General features: G+C 34.8%; 1 protein-coding gene across 1 annotated transcript in view; it reads left to right on the top strand.

Annotated features, from left to right (window-relative positions):
- Positions 1 to 23,741, top strand: part of BRWD1 (bromodomain and WD repeat domain containing 1) — a 55,051-nt gene that overhangs the window by 23,169 nt on the left and 8,141 nt on the right. The window contains exons 20-40 of the mRNA XM_014938200.1: positions 282 to 372; positions 1,359 to 1,499; positions 3,761 to 3,846; positions 4,759 to 4,954; positions 5,904 to 6,020; positions 6,136 to 6,243; positions 6,575 to 6,699; positions 6,820 to 6,902; positions 7,336 to 7,447; positions 10,360 to 10,421; positions 11,301 to 11,456; positions 11,707 to 11,827; positions 13,388 to 13,513; positions 14,162 to 14,237; positions 15,467 to 15,511; positions 16,140 to 16,286; positions 17,418 to 17,570; positions 17,826 to 17,995; positions 19,599 to 19,834; positions 20,943 to 21,128; positions 21,611 to 22,591. Of these exons, the coding sequence (XP_014793686.1) occupies positions 282 to 372; positions 1,359 to 1,499; positions 3,761 to 3,846; positions 4,759 to 4,954; positions 5,904 to 6,020; positions 6,136 to 6,243; positions 6,575 to 6,699; positions 6,820 to 6,902; positions 7,336 to 7,447; positions 10,360 to 10,421; positions 11,301 to 11,456; positions 11,707 to 11,827; positions 13,388 to 13,513; positions 14,162 to 14,237; positions 15,467 to 15,511; positions 16,140 to 16,286; positions 17,418 to 17,570; positions 17,826 to 17,995; positions 19,599 to 19,834; positions 20,943 to 21,128; positions 21,611 to 22,591 (3,518 nt within the window). The remainder of the gene's footprint in view (positions 1 to 281; positions 373 to 1,358; positions 1,500 to 3,760; positions 3,847 to 4,758; positions 4,955 to 5,903; positions 6,021 to 6,135; positions 6,244 to 6,574; positions 6,700 to 6,819; positions 6,903 to 7,335; positions 7,448 to 10,359; positions 10,422 to 11,300; positions 11,457 to 11,706; positions 11,828 to 13,387; positions 13,514 to 14,161; positions 14,238 to 15,466; positions 15,512 to 16,139; positions 16,287 to 17,417; positions 17,571 to 17,825; positions 17,996 to 19,598; positions 19,835 to 20,942; positions 21,129 to 21,610; positions 22,592 to 23,741) is intronic.

Below are 23,741 nucleotides of genomic sequence, written 5' to 3' on the forward strand. Positions count from 1 at the left end.
AAGGTAGGAAGAAAAGGGAAAAATGTGGATTAAATACGGAATTGGAAAAGTTTATTATATTCTGATATTTGCAGGGAAGACTTCCTTAATATCCATATTGCTTACTCGCTCTGGAAATCAGAGGCCAAGTGTTATAGATGTTTGAGTAATAATAATGTCTGAAATTAATAATGTAATGGAATTAGGGTTTTTTAGATAGACACTTTAAAGAGAATGGACCTTATAACTTTTCAGCATTGTCAAAACACATGTACAATTAGATTTTCATTACTTTCTTGTAGGAAGCAGGAAGAATATCGAATTGCCAAAGGGGAAGAAGAGAGAGATCTTTATGCAACAGAGAAGAAAAAGTCGTTTGAGTCATTGGAAAAGGTATGCAGCTGCTTCCAGGAATAAGACATGGTTTTAAAAAAATGAAAACAGATGTTTCCAAATGGATGATCCTCAAAGGTTTCTGTTGATTCATCTTCCACTTGTTGCAGTGGACAAGTTTTGATTTATTTTTACAAATACCTAGAATTCTTTGTCTTGCCTCCTTCCACCAAAGGTATTTGGTAGTAATTTCTAAAGGCAGGCTTGATTTCATGCCATTCTGGTTTTACTGAAGTTGAAGTTTCAAAGGCAGTTGTTGCAGGTCTATGCAAAAGCATTGAGGTGCAAATGAGAATGTTCAAGGTTCTGTATTTGAAGAATTATAGGCTATATTGCTTTTTCCTTGTCGTTTTACTTTAGATGGCAATGTTTTGTGTATGGGGCAAATTTTTCAGACTTGCCTTGTTTTGAATGACTTTTTTTCATTACCTATTTTTTCAATAGATCATTAAGAAGGAAAAACTGGTTATTGGTCTGCTTTTATAAGATAATTGCCTGATTCACTGTGTCTTGCAGTACAAAACAATTTGATGCATGAATTCTATTGCACGATCCCCTTAACTGGAGGGAGTTGTGGATTTCTGGTCCTCTCAGAATTGCACATTGTAGGCAGTTAATGTCTTGATTCTGTAAATATATTTATCGGGTAATGTGAATGGACCTATCACTTACAGTACTTTATTAAGAGCAATTTCTCAGAAAAACTACTAAATGGATCAGCAAATTTAAAACTATTGGTTTACAGGAAAATTATTTCTTGTGAAAAGGAGTTTTGATGGGATCAGGCTGATGTGATGAGGTCCTTTCAGTTTTTACCTTCAGCAGTGCTTTTAGCCACCCTTTCACCCCCATAAAAGTTTGCCACATACTTTTATGTTAAGCAGCAGTGCTTTTAGCCACCCTTTCACCTTTAGCCACCCTCATAAAAGTTTGCCACATACTTTTATGTTAACTTCTTTTTTTTTTTCACTTCTTATGTAAATTAGAGTGACTCTGAGTCTTCATTAATACAGTCTAAACGTAGACTGCATAGACGGAAATACCGCAATTACCGAACACGGCATAACATTGAACAGCTGGAGTCTTCTGATGAAGAAAGAGAGAACTGTTTTGGCTTGATAGAGCAGGTAAGTTCTTTTCTGAGTTCTGTTTTTTGAACTTGAGTTCCTCAATAAGTGAAGTTTTACACAAAGGTGCCTTTTATCTCCTAAAACAAGCAAGCAAACAAAAAAACAAACCCCTCTTTTTCCAGGGAAAGTATTTCTGGAAGTGTCATTGTTAGCACTTTTCAAACCTAGTTACTGTAATGATGGCAGTCTTATAAATGGGTGAACTATTTTTGCTGAGAATATCTTAAAGCAAATCCACAGCCCAAAGCAAAAAACTGATGTACAATATGGGATTGCTCAAACCTAGTTACTTTAATGATGGCAGTCTTCTCATAGATGGGTGAACTATATTTGCTGAGAATCTTTTAAAGCAAATCCACAGCATGAAGCAAAAAACTGATGTACAATATGGGATTGGCTTAATGTGAAGTTTGGATTTTGGATGTGTTTTAGCTATCTCCCTGCAAAACCATCCAAATTTATGCACACACCTAAAACTGGAAATTTTGAAGGTTCTTGATAAAGCATTGTTACGGCCTGGTAATGTGATTCCACAGAGTCTGTTTATCCTGGCCGAGTCCGAAGGTTCTTGATAAAGCATTGTTACAGTCTGGTAATGTGATTCTTCCACAGAGTCTGTTTATCCTGGCCGAGTCCTGGCTTGGGGTGAAACAGGACTTTGCTGTAGGTAGCAGGAGCTTTTGACTGTTGTGTTGTCAGATGCTGTAAATCAGTGGTAGGACTGCTTGGACTAGAGTTGTCTTGCCTTGCACACAAGGAAATAGTCTCAAACTGGAAAAGGGGGAGGAAAGTGGAAGGAGTAGAGAAGGTCGGCCTTGTTGGACTAGTCGCTTACTTTGTTAAGAAAGAATGGTGAACAAAACTGGGAACATTGAGGAGATAAGATCATTTTGTAAGTAAGATGAAGAATTACATACTTTAGAAATGGACTCTTTTCTCCTAGCCTCTTAACAAAAAATTCTTACCTGTTTACAAACAATAAATCACTTTTAAAAGGTCAAGTTTTCCTTGTTTTGGGAGTAGGGTGGAAGGGGAGTTAACAGGAGACTTCTGGCACCTGGCAAATTCAAAGCATGCAAAATGCAAATAGGAGAGTAATGTACACTGTCCTGTAAATGGTACATACACTTAAATATTTTTGAAGAAGTGATGTTAGATCTAATAAAACTACAACTAATAATACTGTACGGAGCTGAGCTTTGATGTAAATGTTTGTTTATTTGTTTTAATCCTGCAAATCGTAGGATAAAAGAGAAGAACTGGCGCTTAGTGTACAGGATGAACAGTATTCACTGTATGAACAGATCTTAGAGGGAAGACTCTTAACTTTGTTACTCTGAAAATGACAAAGAAATAATCAGTTGGACTAATTCCAACAGTCTTGAGCTTGAAGTTGCAAATGAAATCTTTTCTTTTTGCTTGACAACGTCTAGCTTGAGACAAGCAATGCATTATACTTAGTCATTTCAGTTATGTTAAACACATTTAAAGCATGAAATTAATGCAAATAGATTGTTGAACAACAATCAAGAAATGACTTGAGTTGTAATATATTTTAATGTATCTTGACTATGTAGTTTTGCATTTAAATATATGCATGAATACGCTCAGTACTTTGTCAATCAGTTGATACTAAAATCAGAAAAATCACCTGATTCTAACTTGCATAACTTATGAAAATAAAAATTGTAGAAGTGCTACTGCTGTAACAGAATATACCCATGTTGTGTGTGGGTGGAAGATGTGATAGGTTTCCTTGATTTGTTTCTTTTGCAATCTTTTAAATTCTTCCTTTACATTTTAATGAGCTAGGTTTTATTGTGTGTTTTACATGACCTAATTGCAGCATCATGAATCTGGAATTTGAAGGACTCTAAATCGCCCACCACTTCATTCTGTTAAACAATATGAACTTGTCCTTAGACTAGAAAAAAATAGAACTGTCATATGGTAGGAGGGATAGAGTGTTGCTTTGTCAAGAGTGGCTACAGCAGGTGGATCCTCATGTTGCTAATGAAATGTGAGTGAATATACAGAAACTAATGATTAATAGTGCACTCCTGAGGTTAATAGGGTAATTTGAAATCAGCTACAGAAAAGAACTACTTTTCATTTCCATTTTAACAACTCTTTTTACCAAATTTCTTCCTAACTCGATAACATGCAGACATGAATGGAGAATGTGTTTTTTTTATATTAAACCCTCAAAACATGTGCTGTGAGAGTTTTGGATTGACTCTGTATATTTTTAAACTCAGGAAGCTGAAGAAAGTGAAGGTTCTGGCTCATCTGATGAAGAGGAAGAATGGAGAAGTGACAAGAAAAGCAACAGTAATAGTTCTAGGTAAAAGAGAGTGAACAAATCCCAGTTTCTAGTGTAACGAGTTTTACTTGAATTTTGGCAAGTTGAAAGTATGGAAGTTCTGTTGTGCTTCATATGTAATAATGCTTTGTAGGGTACTGTGCTGACACATTGTATTCACATTCAGTATTCCATTTCACCACAACGTTTCCATCTTTTAATGTAGTTTAGAATTATTTTGTGCTCTGCTAGTTGCATTTTGCTAGTTGGCAAGGAGAAGGAAGATAGTCTGGAACCTTTTATCATAGGGTGCTTTGTTCTTTAGGTTTTTGAGGAGTAGGGGGTTTTGGTTTAGGGGTTTTTATTGTTTTGTTAAGTTTTTTTAATAATGAAGCAACAGTCAGTTGCTTGCTCTTGAAAAAATGATTGAAAAAAATTTTAATTTTGATAAGGTTTTGATTTTATTTAGAACTGAAGTTACAGATTTTAATCACTTTACAATGGCGTTTTTACATATTCTTTCTAGAACTCTGGTAGCAGAACTAAAAAATACTGAGAGAAAAAAATAAAATGTGTACCAGTGAGATTTCTATAACTGTCTTTAAAGAATTTAAGTAGTGCTTGGCTACTGTCTTCTTTCGGGAGGGCTCTTAACTAGCCCAGAATTTCATGTCACAACTTTTTAAAATAAAATTACAGATTTTTAGAATTTACCAGCTTAATGAATTCCAACTTTTTAAAAACCTGCTTTGAATTACTGTGTTCCCAAAAAATTATGTTAAACATCAAGTGAAGTAATTGTTGCAACAGGTCAAAGTAATTTTAGTTCTTTTGATAGTGCTTTCAACAGCAGTCTATATCTGCAGATATTTGTCTTGGAGAATTTAGCATTCTGAAATATTGACAACTTGGTTCTCTGTTTGTATTTTCCCTGACCCCATCCGCTACGGATAGTGATTCTTCCAGTAGGTACTCTGACTGGATCGCTGATGCAGGGATTAACCTACAGCCTCCTGTACGGACTTCTCGACGCAAAGCTATCAGATACTGCAGTACTTCAGAAGATGAATTATCAGCAGAGAAATCATCTCCTCCAAAGAGAAGAAGAAGAAAAAGGAGAAAAAAGCCCAAACCAAAAAAACAGGAGGAGGTATCCAGTTAATTTCTTCTTCTCACTCTTTGATAAATTTATCTCTTAGGTTTTTAGACCTCTTCGCTGTGAAAGTAATTGTTATTGCTGTTGGACAAGATATTGGTATCACTACATTACAGTGTACCCTTAATTAGGGACCATTCCAAATGCAAGGTATTTGCTGATTTGTATGGAAGATTCTGCATTCCAAGTGAAGTAATTCTCACTTTTTAATTAAAAGGGGTTCTCAAGGTTGCTGGTTTCAAAGGGGAAATGTGATTATTAAATAGCTGTACAGAATATTAGACTGTAATCCTCTTAAATGGTCTAGTTTTAAGTAAAATATTTTTTTTAAAACTTAGGGGATGTAGTCACTGTATTTATGGTGGCCATTTATACTTGGGTTGAATTTTTAGGTTTTTTAAGTTGCAAGAATTTTTAAAAGTTACAATACCTATTATTTGCTCTTTTCTACCATAAAGGGGCAAATATATATATATATATATATATTTTCTAATGCTTGGGGTAATTTTGGGATGTTTTTGTATTCTTTCACTTTCTTCCAAGTATTCTCAAAATGACATTTTTGGAACTGTTTGATTATCAGTATTTACGGTGCCTCATTCATAATTTTTCATCTTCAAATAGTTTCTTGCAGCTTGATAGATTTTTTAATTGGGCACTAAATTTAAAAAAAAATCTAAATTTAAAACTTTGTTTCTCTGAAGACCTTCATAATAGTAATCTTGCTCACTCAAGTCTTCATATAGGAAAGGAATGCATAGTATTAGTACAACACATACAGTTACAACTCCTTGAAGGAATTTTGCTAATACATTTTGGAAATGTACGTTAGTCTTTTATACGTTAAGCTTTTGTCTGCCAAATTAAAATGGAATGAGTAGTGTTGATGTCTTGTCAGCAGTATGTCCAATATGTCTAATTTTGCTCTCTATTAAATGTGAAGGCTAATGCCACAACACCACCAGTGAACATGGAATTTTCATATGATTGGCATCCTCCCGTTTGGATAACAGACACAGCGCTTCGAAGATCCCCTTTTGTTCCTCAGATGGGTGATGAGGTAGGAATATTGATGAAAATCTTTAAATGCTTGTGTTAAATGACATTAATATAGTTACTAAATATAGGATAACATTTACTGTTTGGTTTTCTTTTGTTTGGTGTTTTGGTTTTAGGTAATATATTTCCGCCAAGGACATGAAGCTTACATTGAAGCAGTTAGAAAAAATAACATTTATGAATTGAATCCGCACAAGGAGCCATGGAGAAAAGTAGTCCTTAGGGTAGGTCTGCATTGAAGATACTGTGAAATCATTACTAGTGGTCTGTGAATAAAGAGACGTATTACACTGCTGGCAAAACATTGATTTTTGAGGTTATGCTGTTTCCCATAATGTTTCCCTATGGAAACAACAGTGGGAAGCCCAAATGTAAAATAGCTGTGTTAAAATTGCCAAGTCTGACGGACTGCCTTCCACTGAAATCTCAAATACAGTTTCAGTATTTTTGGATGCAGGTACAATTAATGTGCCAGGTTAAATAATGTTAAATTAGTAGTTCTGTGCATAGTCCGAAAGGTAGTACTTGCTGAAACTGTTTTTTTCTTACCTGTAGGATCAGGAATTGGTAAAAATTGTTGGAATTAGATACGAAGTCGGTCCTCCCACATTGTGTTGCCTCAAGCTTGCTTTTATAGACCATGCCACCGGAAAACATACAGACAAATCATTTTCCATCAGGTATGTTTATCTTTATTTTTCTGAGAAGTAAAAGTACATTTCTTTATAAGCTTCTTTTTAAAGCCCAAAGGCGCATACATGAAAAGGACCTTTTTTTTTTTTTTTTTTTTTGAAATCTAGATACCATGATATGCCAGATGTTATCGACTTCCTTATATTACGTCAGTTCTATGATGAAGCACGGCAAAGGAACTGGCAAGCTTGTAAGTGTGTTTTTGAAGTATTTGACTAAACAATTTTGAAATGAAAATGTTTTCTTGGCTAATTGCTGAATATGCTAGATGCTACTTGCTTGTAACTTCAGAGGGCTCTCTGGTAGGTAAGGTCCCTTTCCCCATTAGAGATTTGAGCCTACTAACTGCTGTACTAAGCGTTTTGGAGGGATTACCATAGATGTATGATACAAAATGTATGTTGAGACTCTAATGCTTCCCTTTCTTATTTTATAGCTAAACAGCAAACTTACTTAGATTTTAGCACTTTTTTTTTTTTTGGCATAATAAGTTGTCTTTTGTTGAATATCAGTTTAGAACTTTAAACTGAAATAACCGATCAAGAGGTTTTTTTCTAATTGCATGTAGAACATAGTTAATAGCTTTTCGTAGTAGAATACCTGAGCAAACTTTTTTCCTCTAGCTGATAGGTTCCGATCCATTATTGATGATGCCTGGTGGTTTGGAACAGTGTTGGGTCAAGAACCATATCAGCCTCAATATCCGGATAGTCACTTTCAGTGTTACAGTGTTAAGTAAGTATAAAAAGATGTTAAACTTCTAATATTACTAGTGTGGATTGCCTCTTTTATAGCTGGCTTATTTGGTATGAGAATGTATAAGATGTTCAAATGATTTTACTGGTTGCATTATCATTTCTTAATGATTTGAAGTTGCTAATCTAGCACAGTGTGAATAAGTAATAACTTGTGGCAACTTCTTAGTGTCTAGTAATATGGTAAAAGAGGTTACTGACCTTTTTCACATTTGTGAATTATTTTCTGTAATGACTAGTGCTGAATCTCTTCCATGAAGCAAGCAATGTAATTTCCAGTGTATGTTAATTATTATTCTTCATTGATTATTAGTTTTGGATGGAGCATGCTGAATCTTTTCTGTTGTTGCTGACATCATGATCCTTGTGTTTCAAGTTCACACTTCTGTCTTTCACATTAAAGTCCACAGGAGCAAGTATGCATATAAGATGATTTCCTTATCAAGTTATCACTTGAGACTCCTGTAGAGAGTGTTTCCAAACATTGCTCTCTCTTCATGCCTGACACACAAATGTAAAAACAGAACTTGAGTCTCTTCACTGCCAAGTGGTATTCTGCCTTATTCCCTATTGTATAGATCAGTTTCACCTTTCAGTTTCCTCTTTGGGTTATATTTAGCTAGGTAACTGGCAGATAATGTAACTTCGTGTTGCCTGTAACTGACAAATCCCCTTGACCAGTCTGTTTGCCAGGAGATAATACTGCCTTGTTGAAGGCATATAGTATGAAGTGCGTTGTTCAACACATGGCAAATTGAGCAAATCAAGGGGATTCGAGTAGATAAGAACCGAAACAGTAAAAGCCAGGAACATCCGAATCAAACTGGTAACAAGATAGTTGGACCCCTACTTTCTTTACCAAGGCACGTTCTGAAAAATTACTCCCTAATATCCCCCCATGATGGTTTGACATTAGTGGTGTTCCTTTGTACCTTCTTTCATGTCAACAAAGAGGTCCTTCACACAAAGGAGAAGAAAGGCGAACAAAGATAACTCTGGACCTTAGTGGTCACAGTCAGGATATTGTCCTTGTCCTGCCCTTTCCAAGTTGTCTGGAACGGATCTTGCTTGCTTTGGATTCCCCCAGCAAGGGAGGAGTGCAAGGAGAGTAACGGGCAAATACATAATACGCTTCTTTCTGTCATGACCACGGATTCTCCCCATACCTTTTACAGTATATTTGATATTCATTCACTCATCCCAACCAAAGGAAGTACTTGTAGATTGTGTTACATATGTTTGGTTCCTTGTCTCAGTTACTGGTGTCTATTCTGTTGATTTTCCTTAGTGGGAAGCTGTAAGTAACTGCCAGACTGAAGTTCTTGCCTGTATGTAGCTGCAGGCAGAAATGTTGAGGTAGTTACTGACAGTTCTCAAAAGCATCAGCTATGTGTGCAGTGGCAGCTACAAAAAACAGCAAGGTGTTGGCCACCATCAGAAAGGGTATCAAGGACAAAACACTGTTGCTCACTGCTTTCTAGCACTGTGGTGTGCTGATGTCTTGATACATTTTGTGTCTCAGCATCTAAAGGAAGATGCAACAACTTTGGCAAGAGGTACAGAGAAGGGCAACTGAAGTGATTAAGGGTGTGTACTTGGATGCTTTGTGAGTTAAGACTAAAACAACAAAGTGACTCTTCAGATGGAAGAGAAGGGTAAAAGGGGTGTGTTGGTAATTCAAAAAGTCGTAAAGGTGATAAGCAAGGCGAATAGAAAATTATTATTTGCCAAATTCTGTAGTGACAGAAGTAGAGGTGCATGTTGAAATCTATAGAGGGATTTGTTTAAAAGAGTTTGGGTTTGGTTTTTTTAACATTGTGGGTACACAATGGAACTTTGGAAATACATTTACACAGGAGGCTGTTGAAACAATATTAGCAGGTTCAAAAAGATGTTAGATAGAAATAAACAGATACTAAAGGAAATAGGTTGGAGTATATTCCTAAACATGCCTAGAGGAATAAAATTATTATGAATGCTCGAAGTATCAGTAGAATGGACTTGTACCGGGATCATACTGTCTCTGTAAATGGCATCTCCCAGTAATAGTTTTCAAGACGCAAATTAATGATCTAGGTGGATCAGTAGGGCATTTCTTATCTTTGAAATACCAAAACTCATTGGTACTTTTGTGTCGTTAAAAACATGTAAAAATCTGCCCAAATGTGGTAGGATTTGGAGAGATCTCAAAATGATATTCATACCTAGTAGTTAAGTATCAGAGTGAATATACAGATACACTATCATTATTAACTGTGTTTGCCTTTGCTTCCTCTTGGTCCTTACTTAATTTTAGTTTCTTCATTTTTACACTTTGTTCTTTGTCTTCATGCAGTATGCCTTATCAAATAAAACGTTACTATACCAAATACCTCTTACTGTTCTTCCTTTCTCTAAAACGTTCCATGGACTTGCACATCTACTCTTGTGGTTAGCCAAAAAAATCCTCTCTTCTGTGTGTTTTCTCTTGGATCTTACCCTTGATGTTGTTGTCTCATTTTACCAAGTATATGGCTTGCTTTTCTTCTGCAGCTTCTTGATATACTGGCTTTGTAAAATTGATTTTTATATTGGGTAAGGTGTATATAGCCAAAATAACGAGCAAAATTTTAATTTGAAATTTATTATGATGAATATTTCCTTTTTGCACTGTGAGAGCTGATTGCTAGCTAATGCTTTTGTTTATATGCATGGTTATACAGTATGTTTTATTAATACCTAAAAATAACTGTGATTTAAATATGCTTGGAGGGAATACTTGACTCAAGGTAACTTAAATATCTTTTTTTTTTTTTTTTTTTTTTTTTTTTTAAAAAAAAAAAAAAAAAAAAAAAAAAAAAAAAAAAATTTTTTTTTTTTTTTTTTTTTTTTTTTTTTAACTTGGTGAATCAGATGGGATAATGGTGAAGTTGAAAAGCTTAGCCCATGGGACATGGAACCAGTTCCTGATAACGGTAGGTAGAAATTAACTTAATAAACAATTTAATGTGCTTCTCCCTCTTTTCAGTTCCTTCTTTTCATGCAGGTAGTAGATTTTAGATGATTCCTATCTTTCTTGCAACTCTTGCCACTAAGTCATCCAAGTACAGTATCCATTGTATCTATTTAACAGGTGGAACTGATATGGTAATAGTTATTCTTTAAATCATGGAGAATGTCAGCAGGGTGGTTTTGTGCATTTAGGCAAGAAAGTTCTTAAAGACAGTCTTGCTTCAGATTTGGTGAAATACCTTGAATATACCTGTATTTTTTCCCTTTGCATCTTCCAGAACAATTTTGAAGGAAATACTTTAAATATGTAGTTCTGGCTTATGCAGCAAAACCTGCTGCTTCCAAATGTCAAGTTTCAAAAATACATCAAGTTTCAAAAAGCTAGTTTGTTGTACTGCGTTATAGTATAAGGGGGTGGGGGAAGAATATGTATGAAATAATTTCCAGTCAGGAAATCCTTACTGCATATAGTGCTTGCAAATTGACATGTTAAAGTAAGTTAGGATCCTGTGAAATCTAGTATGTGCATTTAAAGCAAAAGTGTATAAACAAGTCTTGTGAGTTAAGTCCTCTCTTCACTCTATTGCTAAGATGAAGAGAGGAAAGAGTCTTCTGGAAACTCAGAACTGCAGAAAACGTGACTAAAGGATATCTTAGCTGTACTATGCCTTTTATGTACTTCTTTTCCTCATAGTCTTGGCATCAAACTCTACTGTAAGACAAGATTATTTTTTTTTTTATCAGTTCTGAACACAATGAGTATTTAATAAGTGTGAATACTGTGATACATTTATCTTTGTGTTCTCACTTCTTAACCTTTCCTATTTGCTATCACTCTTCAGTTGATCAGCCTGAAGAATTAGGAGCTAGTGTTTCTGTGACTTTTGAAGAGGTGGAGAAGCTACTATACAAACCCCAGGAAGGAGAGTGGGGGATGAAGTCTCGTGATGAAGCATGCGAACGGATTATCAGTGGTATTGATCAGCTTCTGACTCTTGGTGAGCATGTAATCTAAGCTTTAGGTGGTTTTCTCCTAACATCAAATTTATAAACAGGTCCCTGAAATATCCGTGGCATCCTGTAAAAATTCCCTGTGATAAAATACTGTAAATATTCTTACATTTTTATGTGCAGTTGCTTCTGTGTATACTGAGACTTTTATATGTCATTGGTTTTATCAATGTAGCAATTGAACACCTTGCATACAAGCCTTGAAATAGTTTAATTAATCTTGCTATTTCTTAACAGACATTTCAGCAGCTTTTGCTGGCCCAGTTGACCTGTGTACATATCCCAAGTATTGTACCGTGATTGCTTATCCGACAGACTTGAATACTATTCGCACAAGACTGGTTAACCGATTTTACAGGTTAGTAATAGCACTAGAAACAAGGGATAATGTGGCCTCGAGTTTGTCCATTGTGAGAAGATCTAAACTTTTGCAAACGTTCTGAAAACCAATAGTTCAGTACCTGAATTCAACATAGCTAGTGTTTCGTAGTGGGGCTCTGATGCTTGAAAACTGCAGTGTTGTAGTCATTTTTAGTAAGTTTCTTAGTTCTTAAGGAAATTGATTTCAGCCTACATTGGTACTTTTTTCAGAGAAATGATAAACAATGACATTGTTTCTTTGATAAATGTGCTATTTAAAATTAGTAAATATTAAAAAATATTGACGTTACTACAATGCTGGAGACTTAATTCAGATTTTGTAGTGCTCAGCATCAGTTACTTAGGAGCTTAACCTCATCAAGTTCAAAGGGCTTATTACTTTCAGAAATGGGCTTAAATGCAGAGGTGTGAAATGTTAAATATTACCACCGGTGTTTTAAATGATTAAAAATTATGGTGCTGAAAGAGGGAAGAAACTGAAGTGTAGTAATGATAGAGTTCTGATTTGCTGCACGTGCTGGGCATCCTTAGCTCTAAAAGAAATTTAAGGGTGTTCTTTGGATTTCCATTCATTGTGTCTGTAAATACAGTGAAGATAAATTAAGAGTCGTTTCCCTTCTATATAAGACTGAATTAATGTCTTGGGAAATAGTTTGAAATTCTGTAGGTGAAGAGCTACAAACTTGGTGTGTCTCTGCTTCAGAAGTATAAAGAATTGGAAAAATGAATGATAAAAATGAAATTACATAGTTGTGCTAGCTCATTTCTGTCAAGTTACAATTTTAGTTTGTAGTAGTTTCTAGAATCTGTTGTCTTAGAGGCCAATTTGTCAATGGACTGGTCAGTTGGCCTCAAAGCAAGGTATTTGAGGGAAGACAGAAAAGAACATCGTAACTGAGATGTCTTTTAAAATGTAATAAGACAAAGCTTCTTGTCACCTTTTTTTTTTTTAATTGCTTGTGCCTTATGTTTATTAGTTAAGAATTACTAAGATACTACACAACTTGTATGCAGTTTGACAGGGCTTTGTAACAAGCAACTTCTGATGTTTCTAGAATAGAAGTTAGCATTTACAGTGGTGGTTAAACAGTATGTTTTTTCCCCTCCTTTTTGAATAAGGTCAAATGTAAGCTTTTTAAAAAATGCATGCGTTTTTAAAGAATCCAAGGTGTCCACAATCCTCAGTATTATTTCAGTGATGTTTTATAATTTAGTGGTAACAAATGCTAGTCCTTGGTGAGTTGCATTAATGGAATTTAAAGAATGAAAACAAAGCGTGCTAGATTGAGTTGGAAAATGAGTTACTACACTGTTGGTTTTGCTTCCTTGAGTGAGTGTGTATTTGTATGTATACATACACTTGCACACATACTTCAGTTTTCCATGTGAGTGAAAAGTTTGAGACTGGTCTAATGAGACTTAAAGCAAAGGACATCTATTTTAATCTAATGTGGACAGGAAATTACTACGGTATAATTTTTGCGATTTTTAAGCTTTTTGTCTTAGTATTAAAGGTACTACGTGTTTTAATTTTAAGGAGAATCTCTGCATTGGTTTGGGAAGTAAGATATATTGAAAGCAATGCTAGGACCTTCAATGAACCTGGGAGTGCAATTGCTAGAGCTGCAAAAAAGATCACTACTCAGCTCTTAAAGTTTATCAAGTAAGTGGCATTTTAATCTATAAAGTGCTTGAATACTTGTGCTCTTAAATGATGGGAGAGTATAAGCATCTTAATATCCCTTTGTTGTGAATCCTGCTTCTTTTGATTTCTTACTATTTCTCAATACACTGCAGGACAGCTGTATAATTCTTTTTGAGTACTATCTTAAATGGTGGAGTACTTAAAGGTTCAGCGTAGAGACGTTTTTCCTTTTTCCCTTAATAGCACTTACTGGTATTTATAGTACTAAAATGTCACTTGATGTGAAAGTAGCTCAACCTGTAAAGTCAGTTCTGTGCTGTCTAGCATGCGTGTAGAAGTTCCTGTTGCAACTTCTCTGACTTAGTTCAGTTGAGAGGATTATTTGAAAAAAGATAGTGTCAGCAGTTGTCCTGCAGGTAGATCAGGTGTGAATTCCTATTGCTAATTTCACCCTCTTCCCCTCACTTCTGAAATGCACAATATAGTGTTTTTTCAGACGTAACATTACTTTGTTAATATTATAATCATCTTGTGAATTTTATATTTCATTTAATTCTTAGTTACTGTCTTCCAGTTTGTGTAGCTTTTGGTTGTGGCTGGGTTTAATCTAGGAAATGATAGCTCTGTTTTTGCTATTCCAGTAACAGAGATTTAATTGCATTACAGTGATCAGGACTGTACAAATATTTTTGAACTGTGTAGCACAACAGACGATGAACAAGATTGTCTTTATACTGATCCGGTAAGGTTTTTTTGTGGATAATTCCAATGAAGTAGGGTGGTAAGAAAATACCACCAGCCTTCAAATATTTTTGGTAAAATTGCTCAATTATTTTTGTAGAGATGTTTGTGTGTATTTATATATTTAAATAACTAATATAAACATGGAATATATTGTGAATGTGGGGAATGATGTGAGAAGATGCTTTATTAAAATAATTTTGAGTTGTCAATATTTGTTAAGTATAACAGGCATTTTGTACTATGTATGCCATCAACTACAACAATTCTTCCGTGTTCTGTGAGTGGTGGTGTATTTCTTAAGCATGTTAATCTGCAGTAATGTAAGAGAAGTATTTCAAGAGTACATGAATAGCTGTCTTTCATTGCATTTTTAATAATATGCATCTGGTTATTTCTAAGGTCAAAATTGTCATTCACATAGTCATAAATGCTAAAAACTGTCAAGTTGTTTAACTATTGCAGTGATGCTTTGGCCCTCAGTTTCTCTGTATGCCACAATATGAATCATGCATCACGTTTGTATGCATCACTGAGAATTTAGTAAAATGCATTTATCTTAAATCTAATAGAGGTATAAACATGCACTGTTGTTATGTAGTGAATGTTATCTGCAGTGCTACATAGTGTACCCAAAACTGTCCAAACAGATATCTTTTTCAAATTTTGGGTTCTAATTTGGCATTTGCTAAGAAGAACTTCATAAAGTTGCGAAATAGCTGCTCTCCCTTACAGGTTAGTATGTACAGAAGAAATTTTAGTTTTTTACCTCATTACTTCAGCATCACCTTAGTACTTCCACATTGTAAGGTTTTTATTTTTACCAAAAGTGACTTGATCACAAGATGTCTTTTCTTAATATCCTGATGAGCAAAAATCAGAACGTTTTATGACATTTATTATCAGTGAATTGCATTACAGATAATCTTTAGTCATTGAGGTTGAAAGCTGATGGGTATTCTCTCATTGCAATTTATGGTGGTGGTTTTTACTTTGTATTAAGGACAAGAGTTGGAGTTGGGAATCTTTGGTGGTGGTATCTAGGATCTTGCTTTCCAAGTCTCTCAAATGTTGTCTTATATTTTTTAATATACTCATCTTCTATCTTATTGAGAGAAAATAGAATAAAAATACATTTTTACCACAGTATCAAATGTAATGAGACTTTGAGCACTCATTATGTATTTCTTCATACATAATTTTTAAGATGATTGATTTTATTTTGTGCAGGATGATGAAAAATGTCGCCCAAGAACGTCTTATAGAAGAAGAAAAGTGAGTTGGCTGATCTTTACCATATATTTCAAAATCATATCTGTCAGGAAAAATTAGCTAAGAGGCTGTATTGAAAATCTGTGGGAGTAATATTTGATTTTATAACAATTACAGATCAGAATTTTTCTAATGGTATTAAGGAAGAAAAAGCTTTGTTTATAATAGGTGTTTGCTGTTCTAATGCTTCTATACTTGTTCTATTTAGTTGTCTAGGAAAATGTTAGGACCTTAATAACAGTGTTGTTCAATGTAACAATTTTCAGTTATCTGTATGATACTGAAATAACAGCATTATGCAGCTGAGATGTTGGGGAAAAATATTTTGAGTGATGGATATTATTCAAATCTTTTGAGAATAATTTGGTATCGGAAGGTATATTTTTGTGTGCATTAGTTATTTAGTATTAAAAAAAACACTTAAAAGATAGTAAAAGAAAATTGTATAATTTGTCAGAGTATTAATAAATATTAGGGAAAAAATCTGCCAGTAGTGTAGTGCCCTTGTTGTTATAAAACAATATGCTTGGAATTGCATTTCTCTGCTACAGAAATAATTCCAGACAGATTATCGCTTTTAGTTTTTCTTGCTATATTTCAGTAATGCTTTTTTCTAACTTTTTTTTCCAAGGGACGAGGCTTTAAAAAAGGAAAAAACGTAAAAACTGGCTATGATGAAAACTGTTGGAAGAAGCAGTGTATGGAACTGGTGAATTTAATTTTCCAGTGTGAAGATTCTGAACCTTTCAGGCAACCGGTTGATTTGGATCAATATCCTGTGAGTTGTTCTTACTAACCTTGTAAGATATAAATATTATTTGGTGTTTTCTTCTTTACATTTGGTACTATACTAAGGTCTCCACATTGCTTTTGAAGCTATTTGTTCTCGTTACAGCTTTAGTCCCAAACTGTTGAAAAAAATTTGGCTCACTCTGTGCTTAGAACTAGGATGCTCTACTGCATCAAGATAGCATCCATCAAAATACTGACACAAAACAATTGTAGAGCAGTGGTGGTGTCTACAAATACTCTGATATCTCAAATATGGTTTGAAACCACTCGCAGTCTTTTTTTGCTTGCTTTCTTACTGTCCCTTATAGGGAAATAATTTTAGATAAATCTTTATATTCTTAATTAAAACTAATGTCTTGAGGGACAATCTGAAAGACCCGTTTACTTATCCTGAGCTATAAACTTGATCTGTTCCTTCTCTTTCTCTTACCTGATCATGGGATTCTTCCTAACTCTTTGGTCTCTTTTTGTCTAAAAACTTAACTTTAAAGGAAAAAAACTTACTAACAAGCATGCAGCTGTTTTCCTGTGGACTTCACATCTTGAGTTTGGGTCTCGCTTCAGGTTTTAAAAACCTCTTGAGGTTCTCTAAAACTAATTAACAAAGAGAAATAGAGAAATATAGAGGTGTTTTGATTTGGGGTGGGTGTGTGGTTTTTTTAAACTAGATCAGTTTGCTTCTCACAGTAAAATGCATCAGGGAAAGGAGTACCCAATGATTTACAGCAGTCTCATTTCTCATTTTGATTAACAATAAAAATGCTGACTTGCATGTTATTGTTACTGGGTAGTTTTTATTGGGGAAACTCAGGAGAATTGAAGCTGGAAATCTGCATGTGCAGGCACGTGACGTTGTATTAATTCATGATTTTACAGAAATTCTGAAGAACACCTTGAAAATGAACAAGAGTTTGTATGGAATAAAGTAGTGGAGACTTTGAAGCAATTAGTCTCAGCAAAAGCATTTCTGTCTGCTCTGGCAGGTGGTTCTATTTTCAGATGATGGTTAAGATAGTCTGTGGACAGCTTAGCTACCCTTAAATTGTAGAAATAAAATTCAAAAGTGTTGTTTTTCCTTAATGCCTTCTTGAATATTTTTTTCTTGTGTTTTATATAGGATTACAGGCATATTATAGACACTCCAATGGACTTTGGTACAGTGAAAGAAACTCTGGAAGCTGGAAATTATGACACTCCAATGGAACTGTGCAAAGATATAAGACTAATATTTAGTAATGCAAAATCTTATACTCCAAACAAAAAATCAAAGGTAGCTGTTAATATTGGGGGATTTAGGCTTGTCTTAATGAAATGATGTATTCTTTTTGCTTCTTTCTGCTAGTTGGATAGATAGTGGGAAGAAGTATGACAAAAATATGTATTATGTTCCTTTCTTGTTTATCTAGTGTTACGTAGCATTGTGTGCCATACCTTTTCTGTTTATCTTCTGTTCAGTTTTTAATTTGAGAAATGTTATTCTTGGATTAAATGTTCTGTCTTTAATATAAGCCACTTCCTTACCTAGATTTACAGTATGACCTTGAGATTGTCAGCACTATTTGAAGAGAAAATAAGACGGATTGTTTCAGATTTCAAAAATGGTCAGAAACAGAATGAAAAACTACGAAAAAACCAGAGATATACTAGAAGATTTCATAATCGAAGCTCAGTGCAGCAGCCTACCAAAATGGCCAGGTAACCAAATTATGAAGACCTAATGATTTATCACAACTGACTAATATTCATACTGACTATTGTATTTAGTCTATGAAGAAGAAAACAATCGGTTTATTAAATGGTTAGCTAACTCCAGTGAGACTTTTTATAATTATTTCTCTTGCAGTAGGAAAGACATGCAGAAAAAGTGCAGGGTTTTTTTGTAGTATAAAAACAGTGAAGGGACTGAAGAGTACAAAAGGTTAGGGTTTTTGTTTTTTTTAATAAATATTTCAGTCAGGAAATCAATATTTAATCTGACTGAACTAATGAGGAATGAAACAAACAAGGATTTACTTGCTGTATATATTACAAAGGTTAGAAAGCTGCATACGTTACATGTTTTATCACATACAGAAGAAAGTCAGTCCTATGGAAACTATAGAAATTTTCACTTACTGTAGCATTCTGTTGGTAGCTAGATACGCCTTTTCTCTTCTGAAGGCAAACAAGCTTTGGACACAACTGCTGGGTGATGTGATTAACTCATGTATTCATGGTAAATTGTTGAAACTGAGTTTATACTCCCCTGCTACAGTCCAGCCTTTCTTCTCTGGCAGTAAAAGTATATAAATAAGAATTTTAAGAGAAAAAAATAATCTAATAATGCATTTCTTTGTCATGTTTGGCTTTCCTCTCTTAAAGTTTCAGTGGATTCATTCTACATTTTCAAATCCTGCTATGCATACGTGTTGGATTATGCTACAGGCATACCTAGCAATGAGCTTTAAGCTTTACTGGGAGCATTTCTTGGGTTCTCATTTATTCCCAGAGAAATAAACACATATCAGGACAGGCAGAAAATTTCCTTTGAAACAATACTTCCGCTTGTATCTGTATGTGACTTGTTTACAAGTCAGTGGTGCTCAGCAGGACTGAGGTTTGGGACTCTTTGGGAGAGTTCTGAATAGCAAAAAGAGCATATACATTTTGTGCACCTGGATGAATACCTGAAAATGTGTGACTCTAAGGAAGCAACTGACAAAATAGTAGTTGCAAATATGAAAATAAGTGACTTACCAGGTCTGTATGTAGCACTCTAGTAGCACGTATAGCAAGGAAGACTCGAATCGGTGAGTTTCTCTACAAACACGCATTTTATTATAGACAGTGAACTTTCTCTAAAGATACACCTTCTTTGTGCCTTTGGAACCCAATTTATTGTGGAATAACATTAGTATTCATAGCAGTTAGTTTGAGACTTATGTGTAATTAAGAAGAGACTGGGAATTCAACAGAAATTGAGGCTGCTGGTGCAATTTCCTGGTAAACAGTAAGAGGACACTGCTGTCTAGAAGGCATTCAATATTAGCTTGTTTCTCAGAGCAAAGAAATAATGTCTCCTCTTGTATAACTTAACTAGGATTGTAGACTATTATTTTAATGAAAGTACTTTAAGCTTGTCCTTGCCAAAGTTACAATTGACCTATACACCCGCAAATCTAACTACCCTTCCGTAAATCTAAAATCATATGGCATATGTTACTTAAGCTTTCAGAGAGAAGTATTGTTAAAATACATAATTACCATTATTTCTCATGTTACAACCTGTGTTGCTTTTACTTGTTTCTCCTTTCACTAGAAATTTGAAGCAGAAACCATTAAAGTCTCAGGCAAAAATTGAATCTGAGCAGGAAGATTCTTTTACTCAACCTACCTCAAGCAGAGCTGCCTGTATTGCAAGCCATAAAGCGAATGCTAGCAATTACAACCACAGTTCCTCTGGTGAATCCTCTGATTCTGCATGCCTGGCACCTTTTGAAAGGAATGGAAAAGCTAGATCCACAACACTAACAAACTGTTCTGCATTATCATCAGGTCAGAAATGGAATCTGCTTCACCTGAAGATTTTCATCTTGGTCTTATCTGTGAATTGTCCACTAATGCTTTCTTTTCTTTATAATTGCCGTAATTTGCAAATGCATTCTAAATTGTTAAATGAGTATTGCATTCTTAATGTGAAATTTTTTTTGACAAGTTTTCTATGCATTTTGGGTTTTGTGTAGTACAGATTTTTGTGTATTTTAATGATTGTTGGACAATTACTACATTATTGAATGTTACAAAAAGATCTGTGTACTAAACATAGAAAATTCTGCTTTAAAATCCTGTAGAATGCAGTACATCTACTTAACTTTTATTAATGAAAAAGCTTGCACCTAAGCCAATTTGCTTCTTAGAGAAACAGCTGTCTTGGTTGTACATCCATTTTGAAGTCCAGTGGATTGGGGTTTTTTTGTAGCTTTTAGATGGGGATTCATAACAAAGCTGAATTAAGATTGATATAAGAAAAATTTGACCTGTTAGCTCCACGGTTACTTGCTGCTCTTAAATCATACCAAATATAATATAACTTCTTAATTTCAAACAGCTGTTCTAGGAAAGTGGTTGTAGTGAATGGATGTCTCTTAATTGAGAGGAAAATGTTGTGTATTTGATAAATGGTACTATATAAAATACAGGTTGTATACCCATATATGTTACATAAAAATTGTCATCCAAAATTAGCAAATGACAGAAGTTCCCTGAGACATAAAAAACTTCCTGTCTTTTCGTTCTTCCCCTACACCTCATCTTTTCAAGGAATTAAGAATTCAAGTCCTGGTAAAAGAGATCTGTTAGAATATGTTTTGTGTTGGTTTTTAATATATTCTTAAGTCTGTTATATGGAAACAGCTGTGTTACTTTACTTGAAACTTAAATACAGGTTAAAGAAGCTTCTTATTTTTGAACACTGTATAAATATGGAGTGGTATATTTTGTAAAACTATCAATTTCATACATGTAAAGACATTTAAAGCATGATAATGTGTTCTAAGATAATATCATGAGGAAACTTTTAAGATTTACTGTTACCAGCAAAATATAGCTCTTAAGTGGAAGCTAACAGTATGTTTAGAATTCTAAAAGACTTTTTTTTTAACAGAAAGTGAAATAGAAGGTTCTTTGGTTTCTTCACCTACTTCATCTTCATCCTCTACAAGTAGCTCAGAAGACAGCAAAGAAAGCTCTGCGGCTCTTATGTCACCTCCACTACTCAATGGTGTATGTAGAAGAAAGAATAGCAATTGTAGGATAACTAGAAATCGAGCTGCTCAGAGAAAACAAATAGGTAAGATTTGAGTAGTTTTCTTGTGAATGGCAAATAACACAATTGTGTATATATAACTAAATGCAATTAGTATTTTTAAATTTGTATGTGTAATATACTAACTTTTTCATTGCTGGTAGTTCTGAAGCTATCAAAATACTACACTCAACTTTCCCAAAAGTTTTAGGTTTTTTTCAGTACTTAGGGAGGGAGGGCATAAACCCAAGAGCCTAGGGAGAGGGAATGTGTTGCAACATTTTATGTCTTCATGAAAGTATAAGCAATAATTCGTAAAGAAGTTCCATTTTTCAGAAAACTAGAATGAATCTGAAATTTATGACATAGCTAAATAATTTATCTTGGCAAATAACAAAAGCACATAACTATTACTAGAAATAGAATTCATTTGTCGTGTCTGTGTGTTGAACCAGTTCAAAATTTGACAAGGCTTAAGAAGCTGCTATTTTTATATTTAAGATATTAATCTCTCCTTTCCTTTACAGTAATGCTTCTTCAGGAGAATGGGAATACAAGAAAAACTGCCAGGAAAAGGTTATATGGAAGTGACTCTGAAAATACTTCAATGGTGACATCTGAGTCGCTCAGTAGCAGTACTGGTAGACATAGAAAAACTCTACGCAAAAGTGCTGCTGTGGCTGCTAATAAGTTAAGGTTAATGAGTGATGTGGAGGAGGAGGTTTCAAGCTCAGAAAGTATTGGCATTGGATGCAAGAACAGAAAACTGCCTCACCGAAATGCCTCAGCTGCAGCCAGGAGAATGTTACTGGAGGGGTCTGAGGATGATGGAGCCTTAAAGTCTGAAAGTGAAAAAGAAATAGAAGAGCAGTTTACCAAGAGGAAAATTCTTTCTCAACCTGGTTCATCTTCTGCACGAAGAAAATTTGTTAGTGAATCCGAAAATGAAAGTTCGGATTCTGAGACGCACTCACAGACGAAGCAGAGCAACTGGCAAAGCAATGGTCATAGCCAGTTACGTGGGACAGGCCATTCCTTATCTCCCAAAATGAAAAGTCCCTCCTTAGACTTTTCAGAGGAGGACTCCAAAAGCCATAATTCAGAGGATGGGAGCAGTCAAAAAGTTTCCGACCAGTCAACATCTGCATATAATAAGCCTGCATTGAGCAACTCTGAGGATGAAGTGGATTCTGAATCAGATAGATGGAATGGCAGAAAAGGAACTGGTCTGCAGTTTGTTGTTCCTTTGAAAAAAGCAAAAGTCTTGAGTGATTTAGAGGACACAGCAGAATCTGAAACGGAAGACAAAGAGGATGGGAGACTTTTTTTATTTGATTCCTTGGTGCCAACTAGAATTGCAGGGAGTTCAGAATCTGGACCTGGTGCCAGCTTCAATCACTCTTCTGATACAGAATCTGGGACAGATTCCAATAAAAGTAATTATTGTGAAACTTCTTCAAAAACAAAAAAGAGGAGGAGAAAAGGAAAAACAAAAATCATTAGAAAAGGTAAATTTTTTTCTAGTTAATGCATCTAACTCTTGATATTGGCTAGATGGAGACAACATAAGATTAATGACTGGATAATGGCTGGGAGGATTTGGACTGTATGAAGTGTAATAGTGTTCCTTGTTGTTCTAAAATAAATATAAATGGGGGAATGAGAACTGTAAGATACGGTGATGACCTCTAGACACTGTCATCATCATCTAGACAGATTTGGAACTGGGAGGTTACCAAACACAGTACTGAGAGAAAACTGTCACATTTTTATGTAGTTCCATGGTATTTAGAAGTCCATTCAGACTGAACGATGGCCTTTGTTGTGCATTTTAGGCAATACATTTCTCTCTAAAAAAAATTAGTCATTAAATTGTGATTGTTCTATCCATATTTAACTTGCACTTGCTTATCTGTGTAGCAGTATGTAGTAACTAATGCTAAAATACCTATTCTGAATTATTGTGAAGGGTGCGGTGAACAAGTTCTATGGTATGCAGCTCAAGGTAGCAGAAAATCTAAGTACATTCTCTTTTTTTGGCCCTGCTCCTTGTTTTGAGAATTTCCTAAGTACATTCTCTCTTTTTGGCCCTGCTCCTTGTTTTGAGAATTTTGGTAACAAAGTGTCTCTGGTTTGTATTCCTGTTGCCTTGAGTTTGTGGGTGAAGGTGGTAGTTCTTACTTTAGATGATCTTAATTTTCTGTTGAAATTTTCTTACTGCCATTATTTTCAGTTGAAGTAACTTTATTTATAGGCTTTCAAAATTAATTTGATTGAAAGGTATTTTATATATTCTTTCTTTTGTGGTGAATTCCAGAACCTGTAACTTGATTTGACTTTTGGATTTTATTCTGTCAGTGACGTGTAGTGTCCTTAAGACAGAGAGGCACTTTGCTGCATTGGTACGGTTCTGTTGCATGCCTGGCTTTTCCCAGATTTAACATAAGGGGTTTTGGGGGAAGGTTGCGGAGGGGTGTGCTGTTACTGGTAACAGTAGTGGCCCTCCTCTTCCTTGCTTGCTTTAGTTCCATATGATCATGGGTGTCTAAGCAGTGTTGTGTCTCATTGAAGCATCATGTCACTGCTCATGGCATGAGAAGATCTCTGTAAAGCAGTTAACAACAGCCAAGTGAAGGGCAGAAATTCAGATAGTTGCAA

Source organism: Calidris pugnax, unplaced genomic scaffold (assembly GCF_001431845.1).
Source record: "Calidris pugnax isolate Ruff unplaced genomic scaffold, ASM143184v1 scaffold25, whole genome shotgun sequence".
NCBI lineage: Eukaryota > Metazoa > Chordata > Aves > Charadriiformes > Scolopacidae > Calidris > Calidris pugnax.